General features: G+C 39.1%; 1 protein-coding gene across 2 annotated transcripts; it reads right to left on the minus strand.

Annotated features, from left to right (window-relative positions):
• Positions 1-1,142: 1,142 nt before the first annotated feature.
• ATP1B3 (ATPase Na+/K+ transporting subunit beta 3) lies at positions 1,143-26,593 on the minus strand. Of its 2 annotated transcripts, XM_085069538.1 has the most exons (8): positions 26,271-26,593; positions 18,563-18,691; positions 14,116-14,223; positions 12,400-12,587; positions 11,621-11,671; positions 11,041-11,067; positions 6,555-6,641; positions 1,143-3,455 (listed from the first exon to the last, which is right to left on the minus strand). In XM_085069538.1, exons 1-8 carry the CDS (start codon positions 26,377-26,379, stop codon positions 3,285-3,287), a joined length of 870 nt encoding a protein of 289 aa, XP_084925664.1. In that variant the 5' UTR covers positions 26,380-26,593; the 3' UTR covers positions 1,143-3,284. The 2 variants fall into 2 exon arrangements, with proteins under 2 accessions (XP_084925664.1, XP_084925665.1); XM_085069539.1 differs by lacking the exon at positions 11,041-11,067 and having other exon boundaries at positions 26,271-26,590.
• Between the last annotated feature and the right edge of the window lie 423 nt (positions 26,594-27,016).

The following is a 27,016-nucleotide window of genomic DNA, read 5'->3' on the forward strand; positions in this document are numbered from 1 at the left end:
TCTTTTAAGACTTAAGTGTACCCTCTGATGCAAAGTTCTTGTTCAGCTTCAAGCTCTATTTAACTCAATTTCTCCAAAAGTTACGATGAATAAGCTTCACACAGAGGTAGAAAAAATCGTTAAGTAGGGCAAATGCAGGTTCAGTGCCAGGTTCCCAAGAACACTGCATTTAAAAAATTGTAGGAAATCAGCCAGCAGGGTTTGGTGCAGAGAAGTATGTTTTTCCTTTCCAAATCCCCTGCTGAGAAAGAGGCAGGGTGCAGGGGATTAAAAACACAATAAACAATACTCCCCCCCTCCCCACTCTTGTTTTTGTTTCCATACTGATTCACAACTCCTTTAGTCTACAACTCCTCCTTCTACTCTTCATTTACATCCAATTTTTTTTCTCTACAGCTGGGGAACTGCTACAGCAGACATTTCAATACAAAAGAAAAGAGTTTTCTTCACTAATGTTCTAGAAGCAGCATCATCCCCAACTGGAAGTAATTACAAGTCAGTGCTAAATGTCATCTGTCCTCAAGGGATCATCTTATCTACTGCATGATGGATGTAAATAAAGCCTTATAGCTCATTTTGTATCTTGGCAAGCTTCTCCTCAGCTTCCCCTGTAACCCTGTTTGTTCACGTGGGGAGTGCCAGGGGGAGTGCAGCATGGCATGGAGCTGACTTGAACACACACTGGCAATTTTATAGGGTTTGAAATTTTAAGTCCTTGTTCCAGATTTGAAGCCACTAGAAGGTAGCAAATAAGAATTTACCAGTATAAAAGTTAAAACGTTTCAGGTTTCTGGTAACATAGTACTGAATTTAAATTTTTATTCATAATTTAAAATGAAGGCCAAGAAACCTTTACTGTGAAGTTCATATGAATGAAAACAGTGATTTTATCCTATCCAAATAGTCTGTACACCTATTTACAGATAACTGCTGTATCATTTACCTACTCAAGGCACAGAAATGAGAAATAGTTTCACTTTAATGAAATAGTTTAACACTAGACTTACTACCTACATACATTTTACATGCTAATTTTGATAGTTGAACCCTTTCAAAATGGTTTTTTCCTCCCCTGCCCCCAAATTGATAATCCTTTTGTGTTTAAATTTTAAAAAACCCAAAAACAACACTTGTACAGAATCTAGGGAGAACAGGAGTTTATTGAGTTTTACCTGTCTGAAAAGTGCTGGTGAAAAGTTGCCATTTCATGCTTTGTCTAGAGACAAGGTAAGTCAAAAGAGAAATTGTTGCAAAACCCAAGCTCATTTGAAAACTGAGTGTTTCTCCAGAACTTTTTACCATTCCTAAGTGAACACAAATGTGAGAAGTTTTTACATGAAACTAGTCCTTTTCATTGTCAGATGCAACATCTACACTTAAGGTCCCTCACAACTATTAAAATACTTTCAGGCAGTATTAATACACGTAGAAGCAATTAGTCATATCTTCAAGAAGCCAGGTATCCCAGCTCTAAAAGTGCATCATTTAAAACATTAGTAATGGAATATTTTGAAAGAACATCTCATTCAGTATTAATGCATGCCATTATTACAAAAATACTCATTGCATATTGTAGGAACAACAACTTTCTTTTGCAGACAACAAAAAAGCATGCTGAATGGTATCAGATCAGTATAAATCTATTTTTAATGAGGTTTAAGACACTGTTCAAGTCCCATTAAGAGCAGCTTCCTCCAACTGTGCATCACTGTAGACTTGCACAGCTGTTAAAGTTTTTCACTAATGTGGCTTAGACTGGCCTCAAACTTAAAGCAGGGCATTAAGACTGCATCTTGAATTTTAGAAATCCTTCATTTAATTTGTTTAAATATAATATTAAAAACCATTGTAACAAGTAGGTATAAAAGATGTTAAGTAACAAATTTGGGCCTAACTAGCACAACATACAGGTATTTACACAAATGCAGATCTGTTGTGGTCTTTAATATTAAGACATCAAAATGTGGACCACGTGCTCAAAACTCCCCTCTCAAGACCAAAACAAACAAAAATCTTGGGGAGAAGTAACATAAATTGCATGTCAGCTCAACTGCCCAAGTTATGGCCCAAAAAAATGGCTCAAGCTGGTTCAATGCAAGCAGCAGTCTCAAGTAAACTAGTCTGGTTGTAGTCATTTTAACAACTGTACTTTCAGTTACACTGCATGTAATCAACCCCAAGTCAACAGGGGATTTCTGTAATGCAGTTGATGACACCAATTTTCTAAATGGATGATGATGAAAGACACAGAACGTCCACGATGAAAGAGCAGACAAAGACGTGAGATGTTAAAATGATGCGACAAAACAGATATATAAATTAAACAGGAATGTTTAATCAAGACAATCCTTTCTTTTTCCTTTTTCTTTTCTTAAACAGAGGTTCTTCGGGAAATTTTTTAATTGGAAAATCAAAGCCTATTCCCACAATAGTGAGGCCACTTCTTTCAAAGCAACTCTGCTGTACAACTGTTACCAGGATCCTAAACAATTTAAATTTTCTATTGATATTTCTGAACTAAAAAGTTTTAAAATATTGTATAGATTTTATTTGTGCTCCACATATTACAAGCAATCAACAACACAAAGAAAGGTTCAATTCCTCAGCTAGAACACCAAACTCTATACCAAGTATTACATGTACACAATACTTGCACAGTGACAAGCACAAGAAAGTACTAGTTGAGCACTTACTTTCAGAAATCCATACCAACTCTTAAATTCCATTTCAGTTCTCCCACCCCACCCAGGTCTACAATTTAAGGCATCTCCACACAGCCATCCATCCACTGACCCACCCAATCCCACACACACAATTTATGCTGGAGGTGTTTACTCTTACAAAGAAATCACTATGTCAATCAGGTACCATTTATTATTTATCCCTCTAACTGTGTCAGCATTGAGATATGACAGTTAAACCAGTGTTAAATCAATACAATATTTACAGAGCACAGCACATTAAGCTTGAGACACTCACTTGGAGGATAAAACCACATTTTAGAACAGAACAAAGGTCACCATTATTATGTGTTTGAAAACAGCTATTTACAGGTCCCTATGACATAACTATAGTCTGTACACTGTTCCAATGGGGCAGGCAAAAGCAGGATAGGCATTTATTTTAAGGGAATTTAAACATACAATTTGGAAGCATATTTTTATGCTACCCTGAACGCCATAAACCACCTTAACATTCTTCAAGGTGGTCTCATATTCTAGAATGGCATGTCCAGCTGATACAAAACAGACAACACAACATTTACTTTGTGGAGAGTACTCCAGCTATTCAGACATCTGAACTTTGAAGGCAATTCGTCCCAGAAACTTGTCACGTTCATCTTCATTTTTTAAATTGGGTGAGCCCAGGATCTTACACTCAATTGCTATTTCTTCTTTGGTACTGTTGGAGTGAATTGCTAGTTGAACAGCCACTAGAGGCTGTAAATAATGAGCCTAGTAAACAGAAAGATGGGGAAAATATTTAAAGGACAGAATAAATTTGCATTAAATAAACATTCAATCCATCAGAACAGTGAAGAAAAAAAAACAGTGAAGAACCCAACTTTTCAAAGCCCTATCTGACTCAGGTAAGACACCTCTTTTTTCCGAGTTAGAAACACCTTCTTCATACTATCAAGTCACAGACAGTATCTTCAAGAGGCATATGACTTTACCCTTTCCTATTATATTAGGTCAAATTTTTCTAGAAACTTCCAATGAAACAACCTCAGAAATTGTTGTATTCCAATCCGTTCTCTTGTCTCTTCTGATTGTTTTGGGTTTTGTTTAGCAGGGTGGATGTAATCTGCTATAGAATATAACTTTTCTAGTAGTGTTTTAAGTGGGTTTTTTCCAAAAGCATTACTCAACAAATACTAATAAACCAGTTTCCCTTCTTCCCTATCCCATTTACACGTTCAGCAACAAACCATTCTGAAAGGTACTGTTTAATAGCTTTACATAGAAACCTTTCCTTGAACATCCTGACAGTATCCTTCCTGGTCAGTCATATTTGGTGGAACAATTACAACTGGTGACTATAATAAAAATGAAAATTTAAGAATGAGAGCAGAATCAATTTTTTAATTTTGTCAACCCAATATTGTACCTCACATCAAATTCAATAAGGACAACTTGCATTCTCTTGTGAAGTGCCTATGAATTAAATAGGAGCTTATTACACACTGTTAAGGCAGCATTTTATGCAATGCTCATGAAGGATTGGCATAATATTTTTAGGTAAGTACTGCTGACTGCTAAAAAAGCAAAATTATTTTCTTGGTAACAATTCATGTAAGTCAGTGGACTAAATACAACTCTACATTATTATGTAAGTATCAACCTTGAGTTTTAATTGAACAAAATTTTGTGTTAAGACTTTTCCCCTCCTCATTAACTTAAGAGACTCTTTAATACATTTCTGTTGGTTTTAGGCTATCTTCTCCACCAAAGAACACACAACAGAATACTCAAAGTCTCATTTACAAAGGATGATGTCATGCATGTCATTAGATGTGCTAAAATCTTTAATATGAAGTACTAGTAAGAAGTAGATTGAAGTAACTGCTTTCATTGGATAGTGGTTTTACTAGATTAGAAATGTTCTTGTGCTCCCATAAACTTCAGACTGAGAGGGAGGAAATGCTGCTAGGCAAGGCTCCCTCAAAATCAGAACTACAATTCCCACATTTCCTCAGGGAGAGAAGTCTTCTCACCATCAAGGTTTTTCCAAAAGGATACACAAATTTCTATGATGTTTTGAAAACAGATGATACCAGAATAGACTTTTACTCAGTACAAAATCTGGGGGATGAGGGAAGAGAGATAGCATCCTCACTAACTGTGTCAGATCATCTAAAAAAGGGAACATTCTCCAAGGTCAGGGAGTTGGGCTCATTGTACTAAGCAGAGAAAGACAAATAACCATCCTGGACCACAAAACTGTAGACATTAGTACTCCTATGCTCCTACCTGAAGAGTAGCAATTTTAGTTGAATCTACTTAAAGTAATTTAACAGTTCCACAGTGACATAATATAAAAACTCTGCTGCATAGCCAAGAAGTCAATCCATATCCTTGAGTCCTAGTCAAATACTCAAACTTCTCACAACTCTTCTTACTGCCTCTTCTTTTTCTCAGTATGCTAATGTTATGAGAATTGGGCCTCACATAAGCAAGAATCCCTAAAACCATAGCCCCTGTTCCACATGACAAAGTGAACATGAAAGGACAACGAACCAAAAAGTGGGGAAAAAAATAAGGGAAATAAAGTTTTTTCCTAATCACCTAATTCAAGCAAGGAATAGCACCAAGTTTCGCCTATCTTCATTACTGTATTTTCATAATCTTTCACTTTCCATAAGAATAGCAGCAAGATGGGAATTTCCTCAGTAAAGTTCTTCATCCCACCCTCTGTAAAAACTGCCTCCTGACATGCCAAGGTCCACAGATGCTGTATTTTGCATTTCCTTCTCTATTCTTTCACTCCAAGAATGGGGCAAAGTATGTACTGACTCCAGCTGTTGGAAGCATAGGCAGTCAGTCTCTCTCTAATCTGCATGTCTCAAGTGAATAAATGGGATACCAATTCAGAATGTGGGAACAAAATGGAAAACACAAAACTACTTGTGAGTAACACGAAAGAAAATGTTGAAGGAAAACAAACTCCTTCCTCATTAGGAAAATCCATGAGAGGATAAAAAAAGGTTATGGAACTACTGCAATTAAGCATAGAGTACAATAGAAAAATAACTGACAAAGAATTAATACAAAAAACACTTTGGTGAAATTACAACCACCCACCTTGGTAGACTGTTGATCTAACAGATTTATGTTTTAAAAAGTACCTTTTCTTCAGTGGTGAACAATGTTTATTAGACTAAACAATTTGGTCAATAGGAGGCAATATAATTTTATATTTTATAGAAGGTACAGATTTTCTGCACAGAGTGATCACAAACTGATGCAAGAAAATAAAAAAATTAACCAAATTCAGGTTTCAAAAGAAACTTTTGAAATTCCATGTACTCTGGGTTCATAAAGTAGAAAATTTGGGGTCTTTACGACAATTTTTAAAAACTCCAAATGCTTCTGCTACCTTGAAGTCTTTCTTCATAAAACAGGGCAAACAGAAAAGATGACATGCAGAGCCACAAAGAAATAAAATCAACAGCAGCATAAGAACTTAATATCCTATACATAAATGCTAAGGATTAGAAAATATATTGTAATATAAAAACCCAGTTTACTTTTCCTGCTTTTCCCTGCATTCAAAAACACCCCAAAAGATTTCAGTGAGCACAAAAGCACAGATACTCTCAAGGTTGCTGGTATGCAGCTCCTCCTTCACTAGGATCATGCCCAGTTTGTTCATGTCTGCCAAAGTACATCTCCAATCTCATCGAGTGCTGTGCAACTTCTGCATATGCAATATTCCCCAGGAGGACCTCATTACAAAGTTCAAACTTCAGAATTAATCTGCTACTAGCAGCTGTAAATGCACACTGAAACAAAACACTGACAAAATGGGAACAATCATGAAAGGATACTTACATGCAAGCTTTTCCCATAGTATGGGAAGTACATCAAATCAATTGCACCATTAGGAGGAAAGTAATTTATCTGAACCATGCCTTCTTCCTGTAATTGGAGACAGCAACAATAGTACAAGTTAACATCTGCTTGCATAAAAATGAACATAAATTAAATTATAAAGTGCAGGATACCTAAAAAAGGGCAACTGACCTACAAACTTATAGAATAACTCAAAACAGATTTCTTTTGGCAAACAGTCACATGCTGCACACATCTGCTGCAGTAAGGATTAGCAGTACAACTTAAATTAGCAATCAAGTCAAAGACAGCTTCCCTTCACACTTATGTGTCAAAGAAATGGGGAAGGGAGAAGAGTATGGTCATTGTAATGAGTAACTTAACAACCCAAACACCCCCACATATAACTAAACTCCCAAGTATTCACAAGCAAGCCTGTGTATTTTGGTGAACCATGTGCTGTTTCAGGCCAGGTTTTTAAACCTCTCCAGCTCATAATGATACAACCCTTCACAGAGAAGCACAGACACCTCTCTGCAATAGTGTTAGTCCTAACATTAGGTGGCCTCTATCCCTCAATAGTGGCCATGTAAGAAGAAAGCCAAGTTTAAAGTGGTGATGTTGCTGGAGCTGTGTGTGTCATCACCACCTCAGAGGAACAATTACATATAGATGCAGGCCTTCTCACTCAACTATCCCCTGCAACCCCAAATCCTGGAATAAGAAGCAGCTACCTACAAAGCTGCTGCCTAATTTCTGACTTAGGAGTCACCCAATCTATAACATATACAAAGTATGTATACATGATTGAGCTGTCCAGACATGGACTATCAGCACAGCAGTACACAAACACCTCTCCCTATATACAACATTCTTCAGGACTGTGTATCCTACCAGGATAGCAAACTACTGCAAGTTCAAATCTCTAGGAAATGCCCACATCTAATGTGACTTTCTGTAATAAATATATTGTCATAACCAAGGGAAATGTCATTAAAACAACCCCCCCAAAATGCTAAATGTATCTTCAGAACATCACTGCTTGTTCCATGTAATTCACAAATTTGAAGTGTATTAGCAAGTTTCATTGTTCTTTCTCTACTACCATATACAACAGCTGTAATTTTAAACAGATGCCCTACAAAGTTAAGGAGACAACTGCAGTAAGATCATAACAAATTAAAGAGCAAGCCACAGCTCAAGGTTACCTTTTTCATTCACCTCTTCAAAAGAACATACAATATTTTTTTAGGATATGGCCACATTCTCATTCCTTTGCAGTCTAAATTATTACAATTCTTCAATATATGTTTATTAAGTATTTTGGACCTTGAGCTGGCAGATACAACTATTAAGCAGGAATATGTTGATTTTCACCATTATTCTTTTTTTTTTTAAGCTCATGCAACTGAAAATACTCACTTTTCAAATATGTTGCTGAAATAATGGTTAAATAATCAGCATATGGAATAACATAGGCAAGGTAAATAGGAGTAATGCTTTCTGAAGCAGCTAAATACAAGGCATGCATGCAGTCATGACTATACACTAAATATATGCATTATGCTATCAGTGCAATAGCAGGGAGGTTCTGGGACATGCAGCTGCCTGTCTAATGCAACTGCTGGGGGGTGGTTTCCAGATTTTCTTGAATTTAACACTCCTAATTAATATCCCTACACAATCAAATAAAAACAAACCAAAGAACACCTGAACAAGCTGCATTTGCTGAAGAACTTCAAGAATCAGTCCATTAATGAGAGTCACTTTTTTTGCTAATCATTTAGCTTCCACAAAGAGCTGCTGACAGTCAGCAAATCTAAAAATCAGACAATTTAGCTGGACAGATAGACTTCCACCTCACTAGCTGGGTCTTTATTAAGACTGTAATTTAGAAAGAAGAATTTACCAGATGTTGGAATAATATAAAAAGACCCAAGGAAAGAATTTGGGCAGGAATGATCTGTAATCATTTGAGAAGAAGAAATGGAGAAGATAAAGGGCAGTATCCATTAGTAGAAACTGTAAAACAACAGAGACTTCTGTCACAAAAAGCAAGTTAACTCAGATCCTGAGTATGCTGACAAAAGCAAGGCACATAGTGTTGTCCATACAACCATTCTTCATTCTTGTCAACTAGACAGTGATACCTAACACTAAGTCAAGATGGTCAATAAACAGAAAAATATGTATTTTGAAATTAAGGCTTTTTTCCGTTTCTGTAGCTAAAAAATACATCAAATCTACCAGTTTCCAATAAAACTAATTTCAACTTGAAAGAAATACTGCTGCAAGATGTTCCAGAACACGTGAAAGTGCACACCTCTGGCTCCAAACTAAAGACCTAAACTGCTGATCTTCAAACTTCTTGGAGACAGAATCTTTTGTTGGTTTGTTTCTCTTTGTGGAGATTCCCAAGACTGCAGCAGATCAGCTCCTCCAGGGTGCAGGAGGAAGAACCAGCTGTAATGAGTGTCTGACACTGCAAACACTCTCTTCCCTGATCTACAGAAATTACAGTGATGACCTCTTCAACTACATGAAGGCAGAGGGGGAAGCATCCCCAGCTATATGTGTGCTGACTCTGGAATCCCCCATCTATCTAAATATTTTCCATTTAAAAAAAACCCTTAGAAAAAGTGCAGGAAGAAGAAAGAAGTATCATCTCACAGGAGAAGGCCTGAAGAACATAAATTCCACATTGAAAACCTTAAATTATTCAGGTGGCTAAGAGTGGCAGAATGTGCAGACAGAAGCTATCAACCCCATTTTGTATTTCAGAAACTTGTAAAAGCAAAAATACCATTTAAAAGTAGGATGGTGTTAGGTCCAGGCAGACACTTCTCCAAATCCTCTCAATGTAGGATTGATGCACAGAAGTTCCATCTGACCATGAGGAAGAACCTTTTTCCTGTGCAGTGACCAGGCACTGGAACAGGTTGCCCACAGAAGGTTTGGAGTCTCCCTCGCTGGAGATATTCCAGAACCATCTGGACACAATCCTGTGCAATGGGCTCTAGGGTAACCCTGCTCAAGTAAGGACATGGGACCAAATGATCACCATGGTCCCTTCCAACCTTACCCACTGTGACTCTTAATTGTAAGAAATATTTAAGAACATGGATGAAAGGAAAATAAAAATTAGTTAACAGCAAATCTACAGGATGAATTCTAACTGGTACCTAAGCTTTCCTAAGCAAGGAAATCATGATGAGCTAGGGTGACAACCGGCTAATAAAACAGATGCATTCAAAGTAGCAAAGCCTGACAAATACTGTCCCGGGAAGTCAATAAAGGACTAATAAGATTAGTAATTTTAAAATTCAAAGCAATCACGCTTGTGTAGGTCAGAAAAATTCTAACTGGATATGGTAGCAATATCTGGTACTTACAGAAAGCAGATGCAAGAAAACACATAGAATTTATTTTTATGTATCTCAAAGGGTAAAAAAATAGCAAAAAACTCCACCATGATCAACCAAGCTGTTATCAAACTTTGTCTTTTGCTACTGAAACTAGTTAAGAGGGTAAGAAAAAGTATCATCTGCTTCATATAGTTTTTACTACTGCCTCATAGAGCATCCATAGAAGAAAGCTGAAAAAATACAGTCATAAAATAGCACTACACTCAGTGTTTTATAAATCACTTGAACAATAGTTCTCGACACATCACAAGCATTTCTGGTGGAAATGAAGATGACTGCCTGGGACCCTATTCAGAGTTTTCAATAAGGACTTGAGATGCCACCCCAAGTTCATTCATTCATTGATGGCACCAAGCTGTAAGTAGAGCAGAATACTTCAGAGGACTTGATCACTTTAAAATGATCATTAAAAATTACAAGGCGGGGACAAAGATAGTCATATGAAATTCAAAGCTGTGAACCTTGAGAAATCACATCTACAAATACAGACTGGGAAATAACCAGAAGAACAATTTAAATAGGAAAACAAAATAAAGACTCAGTGTACTACAAATAGCAAACTCGCCTTGCTTCCAGTGTTATCACAAAGGGAGAAATGCTGTCATTAACAATACCTCAGCTAGAGGCGAACTTCTGTCCAGTCTGGGATATCACATTACAAAAAAAAATTATAAATTACACAAGTAAAAGAAAAAAGAGTACTAGTAGAAGTAGAAGGAGCTTAATTGCTTTATTCTAAAAAACAAGTAATCCCTTCAAGAGAACAATGTGGAGTTTTGTGAATGGAAGTAAAGAAATCAGTCTCAAATAAGAGGAGGAATCACCTTTGCTTGCAATGGACTGTCATGGAGAGATCAAAACGTTCAAAGACTCCAAAAAATCAAGTATTAAAAATCAAGTATTAAAATCTATGTCTACCACAGGTACCTAGGATGAAGGCAGAAACCCTTACAAGTGTTTACAAGTCTCATTAACTGCTGATGTTTCCCAGCCTACGTTTTTATCAGTCACCAGGAAGCTAAAAGCCAGGACTCTGCCTCTTGCTCAAGCTACAAACTTACCAACTCTTTCACTGCTCCCCAAGCAGTCTAGGAAAAATATCCATAAGTCAAAGTAATTATTATAATTGCCATAAAACATTCTGTGTAAATCCACTGGTACATAACAAATATGCAAAGATTAGCTGTTATTATCAGTAGGTCATACTTGATTTGAAGGCAACTTTTACTTGAGCAATAACATTAGTTTCCACACACAGTTTTCTTACCCATCATTTATAAAATTGTCTAAGGTGCACTTGCAGCATGGAGAAAAAATAAAAATATAGGTTATGAAATGGGAAAAGAAAATATAACTCACAATAAATAAATAAACAAGACCACAAGTAACATGTATGCATTTTGCTCAACTCTAAACAAAGTCAGGTGGCCAAACACATCTGAAGATGAAAGAACAACCAAAAACGTTTTTGTAAGTACACTGAAGAAATTAAAGACACTAAAACTAAATTAGACATACAGTCAGATGAAAAACACAAACAAAAATATGAAGTCTCCAAGAAGATGGGAAGAGATTATTCATTATTCATCCTAATCACAAGGAAAATAAACTACACACTCATTTCTTACATTCTGAACTGACCTTAGGTGTACACTGTATTTGCGGTTCTCCTTCAGGCTTTAATCCAATTATCTAAAAGAGAGAAAATTAAGATATTTACAGAGCTTTACCCCCTTTTCAGTTTTACAGACTGAAATTTGAACCTTTCCCTCACTAAATATGAGTTCATACAGGGAGTAAATCTATTCAGTGTCATTTTTATCTGAACACAATTTTAAATTTGGACTAAGATTTTAAGTACTGTTAAGTTAAATTGTTTGCTCAGGTTAACTCAAATAGTTAATAGTTACAGTAGTCACAGAAAGTACTGTTTTCTTATTTCACATTTAGCATGTAGCACCAATGGCTCAAACCAGTTAGCAATTCAAGTAACACGTAACATCACTGAGAAGTCAAATACTTAGTAAAGTTTTTATCACCTTTCATAGTTTAGGAGTTACAGAATGCATTACATTCTAGTTAGAGTTCTAGAACACAGACGAAGTAAAATACTTTGCAGAGTGGTCTAGAATCTGTTTTACAAAACAGTAAGTAAAAGCAAAGAACACTGTACTTCTTAAAACGGGATTCAGATATTTTGATGCAAGTAGTCAATACTTGTAAGTATTAGAACGCTCAAAAAGGTCACTTCATATTACTCTCTGAAATTGCTCAGTGTTTCACTAAATTACACTGTTCTAGAAATGTGAGGATTTTGAGTAGCAAACTGAACACATATTTGTCCTTTCCACAGTATTTTTTTCATACAGCAGTAGTTGGGAGCACTTGTACTAAGAATGAAAAATTAAGTAGGCACTTACTCTGTTCATTTTCACAAGCACACAGGGAGTTCCTCTAGAATAGCCAAAATTTGGATCATCCTTTCCAGAGCACTGTCCAAGATCAGAGAGGCTAAATCGACAAGCCTTTTTAACAGCAGCATCATTCTGATCAAAGATCTTTCCCCGTGTACAGTCTATGTTTTGGGACTGCTTTGAATCGTTATATGCTATGAAATAGAAATACCTTGTAAATCAATGGTATAATTCAAGCAAGAAGCAAAACCTGCAGATGCCTACATAACAAATTAATTTATAGTTTTAGTTCCCTAAGAGTTTTCTCATAAAATGATTTTCAGTGCACTATGTCTCTTACATCCATTTTAACAAAAACATTTTCAAAGCCTAGAGAGAAGTAGCATTGTACTTGAATTAAAAAAATAAAGTATTACAGAAGAATCAATACTTTCCTGCTTTGCAAATTGTAACAATAATCACAATTTCATGAATTTTTGTACATAAACTAATTACATATTCTAAGCTAATAATATATTAAAATAAAAACAATAAAGTTTTTACCTGGAAACTCAACCAGTTTTCCCTTTGCACATGTTTGTTTTACAAATGCACAGGAAAACTTACAAGTATTTGAATCAGTAATATTAAACTGCCTCTACAGCTACATCAGGTAGTATAATGTACGCTATACTAACATCCCAACTTCCTTCTTCCTTCCTTGTGTTTCTGAAGTGCACAGATCACACTGTCAGAAACACTAAACTATTCCCATTCATGACACTTTGTTGTTTCTTCCCCTCCGTTACACCCCAGCCTCCTAGATAATAAGGTAAAATGGAGAAAGGGAAAGTTCATCCTCAATGCAAGACCCACAGAACTGCAGGAAAGGCAGGTAGTCATGAAATGCAGCATTCCTCCCAGGAACCCTTGGCAGAGCTCTGAAAGAAAAGCCTACCCATAGAAGCTCTTAGTAGGCACCAAAACTATGAATATGGAGAGATTCAAGCATAGCTGGAGCTAACAAAGCAACTTATGCACACAGGGGAGATTTCACAGCATCTTCTTAATTCTGACTTACAACTTTTGCAGGGTTAAACTTATTAATATTTTCAACTGATTTCCATATTATTAGAGTAAGTAAGGATCATACATAAGATAATGTATGACAAACTAGAGATTTTGCCATCCTTCAAACTTGGCCGGTGTTACGTTTTCTCCATGTTCTAAATTCAGTGTTTTAATATTTTTGTCTGTAAATACTGTGTACCAGGGTGAAAATCAATAAATTGCAATTAACTTAATCTTTGTGTGCCTCACGTTTTCAAACAGACAATTTCTTCAGGCTAAAGTATTCTTACTCAGTTACCAAATCATTTAGATTAGGACTAATCAAGTAAGTCTTGATAAACTTTGTCTCCAAATATAAAACCTATGTTATTTTACATTGAATTCTTTTGGCATAAGTGATTTCTACATCTTACACGATTTAAATAACTACATCAACCAAACCTCTCCATTATATTCTGAACTATTCCTCATGCTCAGGCTCCCTGTCCAATACAGGATAAGCACTATACTTACCTTTTTCTGTAACATGTATAGTTTTATAACACACATATCTGCCCTGAACTCGCATTAGTTTCCATTAGCAATTAGTAACTACAAGCAAAAAAAATGAAACTAATATACTCAAGATTAAGATTCCTGAATCACTTGAGCAGTTTTCAGTAACTTACTTACATTCAAGGAAGTTCTTAAGTGTAGTAACATACTCTGAATATGACTGGCTGTCACTCTTGTTAAAGTAAAATTCCAATGCAGTGTCTGGCTTTGGTGAAATCATAAGTCCTTAAAAAGAAAAAGTGCAAGTTAGAAACTAAGTAAGTTATCTTTTGTACATTACTCTAACCCCTACTCAAATATCCATAAATCGGAAAATGTCTATACATAAAGAAACATTAATGTAACCCCTATATTCCACAGTACTGAAAGGTACTTTGTGTTTGAAGCCAGTTATCAAAATCAGCATTACATTAATTAACACTTAAATCTAACCCAATATATAATTGCAATTCACAAACCAAACCCAAGAGATTAGGAAAAGCAAAATCAGCCGTTTAATCACTGTCAATCAAAGATTTTTACTGATCCACTTTCCACACTCAGCAAATTAAGGTTAAAAAATAACTGAAAAAATGCTCAAAAGCACACCCAGAAAACCTTCAGTTCAAGCAATGTTTCAAAGCTTTAGGCAACACAGAGTGAAGCTACGATTATAGTATTCTCACAGAAGCCCAGAAGAAACAAAGTATTTTTAAAAATTTGATTATGCATAAAGGCGGCTTGAAAGTTACCCCACTCAAACCAGACAAGCCAAGTTAGTTCTCAGTCTTCTCCTCCATCTCCTCAAACAGAAAGTTTAGGTGCCACCTGTGCCATGGAGAATACAAGACACTTTATGCAGCCACAGGGGTAGGGCTCAGCCAGGCCTAGGAACAGCAAAAGCTCCAGTGCTGCCTCCCAGACCTCCCAAGCCCCAGTGTCCCCTGTGGGAACTCCAGCTCCACTTGGCTGCTGGCTAGGGACACTGCAGCAGGAACCATCCAGAGCCAGGGAGCCAGAGCTGCAGGAGGAACAAAAACAGGGATCACCAAAGGCTGAATCCAGCTTCGGCTGAAGGATGGAAAAGGCACACAGAGTATGGCCTCCATCGAGAGCTGAACTGTCCCTGCTTCCTAGCACATGGGCCAAGAAAGCCACAGAGTTAAATCTGAAGGATTTCTCTGGAGCAGATGAAAGCAAAAGGAATGCTAATACAGCTTGTGCCATCAGGAGTTGTCACTAACACAGGTACCTGATGCTTCTATTACTCATTACAGCTTCAGTAGCAGATCAAATAGCACTACACCACCAGATACTGCAGCAGAGATTAAATCTGTTCAAAGAAGAATGTATGACTGATTGCTTTATTCACACTACCTTAAGGTAACTCTTATTTTAAAAAAATATTTAGCACAGATAAAAACCCTGCAGTTGTGATTAACGGGTGAGTGTCTCTTCAAGTATAGCTGAGAATGGACACTGAAGTTCCACAAAATAAAAAAATTCAAAACCAACCGAACACAAAACCACCAAAATCCAACCTGTATTTTATCAGATTAATTTTCTTCTAAGTTAGAACATTAAAATGGTTTGATAAAAGTAAAATTTGGCATGAAGGAAGAAGTTGCAATTAGACAGCAATGGACTGTATCACCTTAGGATGCCTTGTAGTTTTCCTACCCTTTGACAAAACCAATCTAAACTAGATTCCCAAATGAAACCAATTCAAGGCAGAAAACAAAAATAAATTTAAAAAAAAACAGGCCATCTTTATACAAAATAAATATTTAAGAAGGTTACACTGCAGTGGGAAGATAAAGTTAGGTTACTGCAGTCAACCATCACAGTAAGGTTTTGGAAAGCATATCAAAAACGCAGTTAAGCAGCCCAGGTCTATTAAGAATTTACCCACAGAAATGGTCAAGCTTTTCATCCAAAGGCAGAAATTATTTACAAATACTTGCAACTGGGAAATAATAAAGGTGTATACTAGAAATTCATCAGAGACAAACATCTTTTAGCTTAAAAAAAAAAGCAACAGATAATGGAAACCACAAGTAAATGCCTCAACGAGTGATAGTCCACATAAAACTAAAAATACTACTTTGACTGCAGATTACTTTGCACCATTAAAGTAATTTTCTGGCCTTCCCACTGAACTGGGATTCAACAAAATTAAATTAGTATCAGGGCTAAAAAAATCACTGAAGGGATTTTACACATTAAGGGCTTTCAGGGAATAAGAGATTATTATCTACAGAATTATAACGTAAATGAAGGACTTAAGACTGTCTTTTTCAAAGGGAATAAGACAAAATATCTAAACTTAGTCAACAATGAATGAAAAAGTAATTTAAAGAGATTTCTTGCTTCAGGGCAACTTCAGAAACATCCTACAAGGAAGGTACTGCTCCACTTCCAGTGGATTACAGTCTGCCTAAATGCTATGGTGTAAATTCTGCAGAAAGAGCTATTTGAAAGACTGATGCATAGACTGAAAGATGCAGGCTTTTAGCTCTTCGAGAGGAACAGAATTACCAGCCTCAGCATAGGATCATATCTAGGATTATAAAAGGGGGATTTAAAATGAAAGTTTTAAACTCATCTGGATTTGATTTATACAATTACACCCCAATGTACAAAGCTAGTCAAGTATTAATTATACAATAAATAAATTGTGAGATTTCCAAGTATGTTTAACATAAGAGTAGAACCTTTGACCTACGGCATCCAGGTTTTGTGTGTAGATTTTTTTAATTTTTTTTTAAAGAATTTAAGTTTACAGCCAGGAACATTGCATGTTTCACTGCAAGTGAAAAATGACAGCGTTAAGGAGAAACATTAAAACAGAAACAAGCAATTTTATTAACTTTAATGCATGAGTTACTAAAGATATGGTTAATAAAGAGATTTAATTCAGAAATGTTACAGGAATTCATCAGTTAAAAACTAATTGTGGCATATATACTTTTTCAAACAAACATCCCTTATGACTTATCTCAAAGCCAAGGAAAATAAATACCCTGAACTGCAAGAGAGAAGAAATGTCAATAAAGTCCAGCATTAAGCCACAGCTACCCACAGCTCCATCTACTACCACGACTCTGACTTCCACAACAGACACAATGGAAATGGGGAGAAATGGTCAACAAAGCCACAGTTTTTTTCCTCATTTATTTTTCTTTTCTCTTAAGTATTTTTTCCAGCATCTAGCCTATTCTTAGCTTGAAAAAACAGCACAAATCCTCAAATCCCTTACAATATGACACTTGTTAGAGAAGGTCAGAACACTACACCAAAACTAATTCTGTCCAGAATCCAATGATGTTTATCACACTGGTCCAACTGCAACTTGCACACACAAAGGTCACTGTACCATCTCAAGTGTGGATAGAGCTGCAAGATGTTGGTCAGTTTTAAGAGCTTTGCATTCAAAAAAAGGAAACAGTATTTTAAAAAATAACGTTGTCTCACTTCTACCTAAATATTATTATTATATAACAATTTCATTTTGTGGTTTCAACGTAAATTTGGTGTCTAAGGCAAGTTATTTTAAAAATTGAGATATCTTATTAAATTTTAAGGTGGCCCAGTAAGTTGCACACACAAATCAAACACACATTCTTCAGAACTAGTTACTAGAAAACACTAATCTATTTGGTATAGTTAAAGTATGCAGAAGCATCTTTTAAATCTTTCAGAATAAAAGTCTTTAATATTTCTCAAATATGGAGATATACCAAACCCAAACTTATAATGGCAGAATCTTGTGATGTATTTACACCAATCTTCAAAAAACCAGGTAAAAAAGGTGGAAGGGAAGGGAAAAAAAAAAAAAAAAAAGACAAGCACCTTATTACTCCTTCATATTTGTACAGGGATTTTTTTGAACATATAGCTCCTTGAAGCAGCCAACAGTGGCAGTACACAAAGGAAGAGATAGTTCCAGGAAGCAAGACACCACTTTTTGTGGAAACTACAAATTACACAGACTTAGCTGCATCATAAAACAGGACCCCACTATCTTTAGTGGATCCCTACATAACAGGTCAACACTTGTTGAAACCCACAGACATTCTCCATCAGTTGGAAACTACCTAATGCTCTACTAAATACTCTGCAAAGGCCTCTCTCCCACAGTCCTTACACGCTCTGGAGCAGATCACACCCACTGTACAGCCTTCCTGCACCTTCTGCAAAGTATCAAATGCTAATCAACATGGCCTTCCATCTGATCCAACAGAACTGGTTTAGAGGATTTTTAAAGCAATTTGATTAAATTATAAACCCACTTCTACATCAGCATTTTGTGTGGATCTGCAGACAAAATTGTGGTCTACATGACAAATTCAACTGAAAGGAGCTTAGCATTAAAAACAGCAAAAGTTAGTATATACCCACAAAGAGCTACTGCCTGAATTTATGGTATAAACACATATAACTTGCCTCACGCCTTTGCAACCTGCAAGTAACTGAATAATGATCACTGTTTCCCATGCTTTTGTTCATACTTCAAACAAGCTCTCAAATGAAACTCAGTTGTTAACCCAAACAGAGGTTTACGAAAAAATAAATACAGTGTTACCTGGACTGGAAATCCTGTCACGGTATTTTGGTATATCACTGCTCAGTGTCTGAAGCATAACCCACATTGTGAATGTGAAGAGTGCTGCTAGGAAGCCATAGAACACCAGATAGAATAACAAGATCAATCCTGTAAAGAAAAAAAAAATTACTGGTTTTGTTTCATCTAATTCCATTACCTATTTTGAAAATCAAAATGAGAAATAAGCAATACAATGTTTGCAGTCATAAATAAGCCTCTAGCATACATATGTAATGCACAGTACACAATAAAGCATACAAAGAGGTTTTCTTAATACTTTCTGATTCTTAAAGCTTACAGGGCATTTTGGCATCTCTATTTTTACGAGAAAATCATTAAAAACAACTCTTTGTGCTATATAGGAAGGCTGGCAAAGATAACTAAGCAGTGCATTCGGAAAAAACAAAGTTTCATTTGTTTAAGGGAATTTTAGTTTTCTATCTGGTTGTTGGGAAGATGAAAGAATTGAATGAGAAGATAAAATTATTACACGGGATCCAGACCAGAGAGGAAGCAATTGGTGCTTTAATAACATAGTTGATATTTAAGGGAATTCCACACAGAGCAGTCCTTCAAACACGTCCTGTTACAAGAGACTTCTCAAGGTGAAAATGCTTTCTGCCACAAGTTTTTGAGAACAAACCAAGCCTTCTCTTCAGATTCATCAAGCCTAACACACAGACCTGCTTTAACAATCTACCTGTGACACACTGAATTCACAGATTACACAGATGTTACCAGCTTCAACTTGTTTCATTAACTGAGCATTCAATACCAACCTAAAAACGTGTGTGTGATTCTGTTTTAAGACTGAGCACCTGAGACTTAATGACACATGCACAGACATGATCAAAAAGAATGGGAGCTATTAAAAGTACTGACGGAATTTGATGCTTGGACTGAGAGCCATTTTTAAAACCTTTCTAATTCAAAAATTTAACAAATGCTGACACAAATTCAATTTTTACTGAATATTCTGGCTGTAAGGATGCTATCAGAAGCCAGAGATGTAACTCGGGTATGAAGAAAAGCACATCAAAACCATTATGCAACATCCTACCACTGACACTTGATTACGTGAGAGAATCAAACACAGAACCTTTTAACCTTTCATAGAAAAGGAAAGAGCAAAAGCGAACATGACTGTGCCCCAGTGCTACGTACTGCCTACTGGAAGATGACGGAAGCCTAAGCCCTGGCTCCTGTCCCAGAAACAATGCTTGCATTTTGCACTGAAATAGTCTCTAGTGTACTTATGGTCCCCAGAAACCCATGACTGCTAAATATCCAAGTACCTGTTTTACTTCTCCCAAAAGAATTCTGTATACATCTATTAAAATAATGATATGATTCCCAAATTCTTTTCTGTAAGTAAACTTCCCGACAGCAACCAGCTGAATGCTAGTGGATTTTTGGTTTGGTCTTAGTTTTCAATTTCACATTTTGAGAAAGTTACCTACCAATCTGCAATAATCTGAAAACGACCAGCTATTTGAAATACATTTGAAACCACTGAGATGTAAGATTCTATGCAGCGATTAGAAGTAGCAAAGTATGCAAACACAAAAACAAGCTTACTCTATAATGAACAAGACAGCTTGACATCTATTGTAAACAATTGCTAAGACTATTTAGAAGCTATTTAGCTCTTAAAAAGAGAACATAAAAACAAATAGTAGAAATTCTAGTCAACAAAAGCTGTTAGAAAAGTTGCATCTGTATTTGGCACGGCAGCAATTTGTTTTACCTGTAAGTTTATAACTACTTTAACTGGATCCAAAACAGAATTCTGTTTTAATTCTGATTAATATCCAATTAATATCCAATGTGTTCTGGGTATCACAAAAACAAACAAAAAAGCTCCCTTACAAAACCTCTGGTCAGCTCTCATTTTGATCGATACAAGTTAATCAACTGTTGGATACACTTTCATCAAACTGCCTAGAAAAGTAAACTTTCCATCAAGTGACCAAGACATTCATCAAACAGTCCCAATGGAACAGAAAAATTTGACACGTAAGACAAGACAAGCAGCTTCTGTGGCAAGTGGCATAAAAGCAAGAAAACCAGGGAAATTATTTCAAAATACACCTGTATTTTAATTTCTAAAAGAATATGCCAAACTTCATTGGAAAAAGAAGAAACTGATGAGCATAAAATAAGCACTAAGAGCACCATGGTGTGCAGCTCTAAGCAGACACGGCCCTAAGAACAGTCCTGCTCTGGGCCCACACTACCACGTCACCTGCATTACTGGCCTCAGAGCTGACCCTGAAGAGCAGCTCCCGGAAGGGGCAGCTGTCCTCCTTAGCTCCCTCATCGGGACACTGGTGCACTACCCACCTACACAGCCCCTCACTCCAGCAGGGCCGGCCAGGCTGGGACCCCTTCCCCACCAAGGGTCACAGCAGGGTGGAACTGGGGAGCCCTCACGCCCCGGAGGGAGTGCCAGTACAGGGATAATATGGTGACCCCATGCCATGGTGGAGACTGCAGTGCCAACAGCACCTCACCCAGTCCCTCTCCCTCCCAGCAGTATCCCAACCACCGGGGATATGCAGCAGGAAAAACGGCTGGAAAGGCTGTTTCTATTCACAGCCCCGAAACTCTGCTAGACTCCCCCAGCAAAGCACATGCATGCTCACACACACATATTATTTTTAATCTTTATTTTAATTTAGCTTGTAAATGCACTGCAGAATGCTGACCGCTAAACTGACCCATTCATGCTACTTTGCCACATTAAAAAGAGGGGGAAAGCAAACAACAAAAGTCCCCTCTGCAACTTCCAACAGCCCCAAACTGAGTAAGCTGCTCTTTGTGAGCCTATTAGTACTAATTATCCTTAGCTAATCACAGTGAGCAAGCCATAACCTGTCAAGAAACTCTGCCAAAATAACTTCACATAACACTGGATTTCTTGTCAGGAAACAACATGTACCCAAGTAACAGTGAAAAGCTATCCTCCATATTTCCTCCGAAGTACAGCTTTCACATCTAACATGCAACCCAATTCAATTGTTGTAGAACATCTTGTACACCAAAACTATAAGACAAGAAAAACTCAAAACCAAAATTCTGCATTACAATTTAGCTAGTGATTTTGGTTTTTCTTTTTGCAGGGCATCACAATACCAAAAATGTTTCTTCATGTCCTAACCACCTGGACAAGCAATTCAAATCTGGAAAACTGCTATTTCTGAACCAACACATTGGTACCATCATTAGCTGGAATTCATTTGCAGAATCAAAACACTTCTCCACTGTGAAAATTAGAATTTCTGACTCTGCTGAACGCAAGATATCACATACCTGGCAATAATTTCCATGATGAATACAAGCTTTCCAAACTTTACATGGCAAAAGCAATAAAAAGTATGACCATCTGGCATAAACCAGACTGAAAAATCTACCTGTACATAATACATAGGTAGATATATACAGGTATCAATATAAACACTTCCACAAACAGGGGTGCAACTATTCAGCATTACCTGCAACAACAAAAATTAAATGTTTTTACAGTTTGTTGGACTCCATGCTGAATTGATCCTACCACCCGCATGATTGTCCTTCAGCATCTTTAACTAGTGGGATTTAAATGCCCAAGTAATGTTCCTGCTGACTACTACTCGTGCCAGGAACGTCAAGCAGTTTTAGTCCACCTGTAGATGGATTTTCTTACTCTAAGCTAACATAACTATAAATATAAAATAATTACTAATCATGTTTCAACTTTATTTCTTGTACACTAAAGAATTACTGTTTTCCAGATTTGGGAGACAGCAGAGGGAGGAAGAGAGAGACTTGGAAGAAATATAACCTCAGTCCCATGTTATATTTTCCATCACAATACACCAGGGCTCCACACAGAACACGGCTACACCTCAGGAGATAATTAAAACTGTCAAGCGCAACACTTGCAAAGAATCACAAAAGCCAATGTCTGATGTCACGATTAAGCATTTAGAACACAAACACACACACACCCACCCCCCAAATATGCTTTCTGTGCTACTAGAGCTTACTGATATCTGCAGCAAGAGAAGGCGAGATGCCTTTTTCCAGTGCGATCTGCGCCAAGGAAAATATTCTACTGCAATGGCAGACAGTGATGCCAGAATGTTTGATATCACGCTACTCTTGAAGAAAGCTAAATCACAATAAATCCCTGCTCAAAACACCAATAAAGAAGACAGAATAACCATGTCAGAAAAGCAGTTAAAACTCTGACAGCACCATATATCCAACCAGGAATTCACTGAAGATGAAAAAAGAAGCAAAGCTGGATCCTTTGTTATGGCAGCCAACAAGAGTGTATTTCAATTGACCGTGTGGAAAGCTTTCCTAATAAGTTGTTGGATTTTGTTGGTGGACTTCTTATTTGTTTGTAATTACAAACACATATGTGTGCACCAAAGGATACAACTAAGAATTCAAATGAAAATTCAGTAGGTCCAAATTTCTACATACTTCATTTACTACACGTAAATTTATCAAGTAATTTATTCAAGACAATACCTCCTCTACCTCAATCACCTTAACACAACCAGCTTTATGGAAAGACTTAAATACACTTGACATGACATCTAGTGTGACCAGAGATTAAGTACTGCTACAGTCTATATTGCCCTTTTTCTTTGGCTTAAATTATTTTTCTGTAACCTTGAACAAAAATAATTAACTATCTTGTAAGACAATGGACAAGTCTGAGCGTGCAGTGAGCACCCCATTAAAGGACTTTTACGATGATCTTAGTCCATTCTTGCTCTAACTCTGGGCGGACACACTACCTTGCCATCACAGGCAGAGACAGATGCTGATCTTCCTTCTACTTGCAGGAAGGCCCCACCCAGCAGCCTCCCCAGTCCTCCTTTCTCTGCCCTACCTGATTAAACACTGGGTTGACCCTAGGACCAATCCTCCTCCCCAACACCTCTGCGAGGACTATCAGCACCCCTCATGCCTTGCTGCTAAGAACACCACAGCCTCAAGTCAGCAGTTTTTCCCAGTATTTTCTGTCTCTTTAATCCAGCAAATGATTATGCCAAATAATTAAAAATAGAAGAGTTTGGGGGAGAGTGTGTGTAGGTTTGGATACCAATTTGTGAAAGATTCAAACTGAAGTATCCCTCAAGTCTGCAAAAAATTAAATTAAAGTCTCTAATTTTTTTCTGCAGGAGACATATTAGGGGTTTCGCCAAGCTGTAAAAGGCAACTCTTTACCAAACTCTAAAATGTAACCTCTGTTACATGAAAAATGAGTATAGGAGCTGCTTCTGTTTGATCTTCTCCTAAATCCTGATGTGGAAATGGCAGAGAGGAGTAGTCCAATTCCATAGCATTGGAATTCACAGAGAATCGCTGCCTTGCAGTTACAACTCACAGAAGCCCCCGGGACGGTGTCAGACTAGGGCAAAACATGCACGTACTGTGAATAGTTATTTAACTGTTTCTCTACTGCTCGTGTCTTATTTCTGTGAGGAAGCTGTCTTGAGACAAGAGAAATATGCACAGAAGAATCAGCCAGCTGAATTCTCATCGTGCTGCCCCTGGAGACACGACAACCCAGCAGTCTCCTACCTCCTCGCCTTTCAGCCAAGAGACCAGCAACAGAAAAGGAACAGCAGTCAGGGACACAGCTCTATGCTCACACCTCTACTGTAAGAGCAGAAGTGAGAACAAACCCTGCATATTCTCCTGTGCCAACAGAGCCACCCAATTAGTGTCCTGCCATTAAAAAGTAAAACCAAACAGAAAGCCACACACCATGCTCCAAAACAGTCAGACTATAATTACATTAAATAAGTATGCTATGTTGATCGCAGAATGCCAAAACAAACAAATGTTGATGAAAAAATACACTAAAAATTTAGTGCTACTGAGCATTCACTTCCTAATGTCCAGGCTGAGGAAATGGTATACAGCAGTAACCACATGCCAATCACCTAAACTACTAAATAAAACTTATTAATGAAGTAAAATTCTTTGAATTGCCTACACAAAGTCAAATTACTCCCTACAGATACTTTCTCAAAAGCATCTTTTATCAAGTAGCTATAGCTCAATTACCAACTAAGTCATCTCAATTTCAAATGTTATCTGTTGGCCTTGGACTAACACAGACTAATATCGTTCTAAGTGACTTATCTTAGTAGATAGGTTTAAACAGAGAAGATGGTTTCATCTTCACCTTTATAAAAAAAAAAAACAAAAAACTTGCAAGCTATTTCTAACATATCTACAGTCTGTGCTGCTCAGACTCATGACACAGCCAGACTTCTGCAATCCACACACCCAGCCCACGCACTTCAGGAAACCTGCCTGTAGAGAAAGATCACTAAACAACAGCATAGTGGAAATTTCCTATCCTTTGCTATTCAACTGGCAGAGTAGCTGCAAGCTCTTATTTCCATTTGAATAGAGGGGAACTCCTGTCAGAGCTCGGGCCCTCTCCTGACAGACAGGAGACACTGGCACGGCAGAGAAAGCACACCCCATGCACAGTCCGCTTAAAGCTCCTCCTCGCTATTTCAACATCAGTATTCATTGAGATCGTGTCAAGGCCAAGGATGTATTGGCCTGCTCCTTTACACCACGCTGAGATTCTTGTTGGTTTTGTAAGAACAACTATTAAGTATCCCGACTACATCCAAGTTTTGGGAGGAGACGCAGCATTTTCTGAAGTCAGTAAATATGTCCCATGAGGGCTGAAGAAACATCCTAATATTAAGCATTTATACAATTGTTTAATATGAGAAAACACACTCGGAAAATCCAAATATTTTTACTGGAAGCAACCAGATTACGATAACATGCTTTCCAGCTCAGAAGAAAGCAATGGGATGACTACCTGAAAATAAGAAAACAAACACTGCCTTCACAGGCTTTACTGGAAAGCCTTCATTTAAAGCTTCCTTTAAGAAAATAAAAGGCCCAGAAGCCCTACGCTGGAACAAATTTAGCACGATGACGCACAACGACACACAACGATCACTTTCTGGAACTGGGGCTCATTAACTTTTGGGGGGGCCGGGGATTGGGGATTTTCCTTCACTCTCCCTCCCCGACCTGCAGCTACAAGTACAAAGGCAATTCGCGCTCATTCATTCTGGATTCCCTGCGCCGCTGGAGCGCCGGGGGGGCGTCGGGAAGGGCTGGAGCGGGGGAGCTGCCCCGGCACGCGCGGGCTGCGGGCGGCGCGGGCGATGCCGCGGGCGGGGCCGCCCCGCACCTCGCGGCGGAAGCCCGTCACGGCCGCACCGCGGCGGCCCCGCAGAGCGGGCGGGGGAGGAGCCCGCGGGCCCGCACCGGTTGCGGGGCGGGCGCTGAGTCAGCTCGGGACGCGCCCCGGGAACTCCCCTTCCCCCGACCCCCGCCCCCGCTGTCACGGACCGGGCTATTTTTAGACCGGCGGTTGTAACGGACACCGGGGCGCGTGCGCCGCCGCGCGGGCCGCCTCACCTGGCGCGCGCCGCCCCAGCCTCCCGTCCCCTCATCCCCGCGGGGCCCTCCAGCCCACCCCCTGAGCCCCCCGGGGGCCTCCAGCCCACCCCTCAGCCCCCCGGGGGCCTCTCGTCCCCGCGGGGGCCCTCCCGCATCCCGCCCCCGCGCTCGGCCCCGTTCCCCGCCGCCCCTCGGCTTCGCCGGCGCCTCGCCCCGCCCTTGCCCCCGCGGTAGCCCTTACCCCAGCTCTTCGCCGTGCGCCCCAGGAACTCGCCGCTGTTGGGGTTGTAGATGAACTGCCGCCACTCGGCCATGCTCTGGCGGAAGGGCTTCTTCGTGTCCTTAGACATGGCGAGGCGAGGAGCGGCTGCGTCGCGCACCCCGGCAGCAAAGCCTACCCGGCAAAGAAAGCTGCGGCGAACACCAGCTCCCAACCGCTAAGTAACTGCGGCCGCGGCGCCCGGCGGGAGAGCGGACGGAGGGCGGGCACGCCGGGATCTTCCCCAATCCCGCCCTTCTCCCTCTGCCCGCCCCGCGCCGGGCGGGTCCCGCCGCGCTCCGCCCTCACGCTCCGTGCCCGCCGCGCGCCCCCTGCCGGCCAGCGCCGCCCTGCTGCGGGGGCGCGCGGGGGCACGCGGCCCGGCCTCACGGCACGGCCGAGCGCCGGGCGCGGGCACAGCGCGGGGTCTGCACGGCCCAACGGCCCCGCCGGGCCCCTCCCTGCCCGGCCCCGCCACCCTGACCCTGCCGTGTGCCCGGCCGGAGCAGCGCCGGCGGTGCTTCTGATGCACAACCATCTTAGAGAAGGGCTCGCGAGTATAACCCCCACGTCGGCACTCCCCGTGATGATCCTGCACCATCCTGAAACGCGCGGTGACAGAACACCTATGTGTCGAGATGCTATAGAGGGGCAGTGTGACTCCTGGAGCATAAGGGCTCAGAAGCTCCCTTGCTGTCGCGCTGCTGAAGGTCCAAGTAACAGAGCAC

This window comes from Lichenostomus cassidix, chromosome 9 (genome assembly GCF_008360975.1).
Source record: "Lichenostomus cassidix isolate B80296 chromosome 9, HeHo_3.0, whole genome shotgun sequence".
NCBI classification, from domain to species: domain Eukaryota; kingdom Metazoa; phylum Chordata; class Aves; order Passeriformes; family Meliphagidae; genus Lichenostomus; species Lichenostomus cassidix.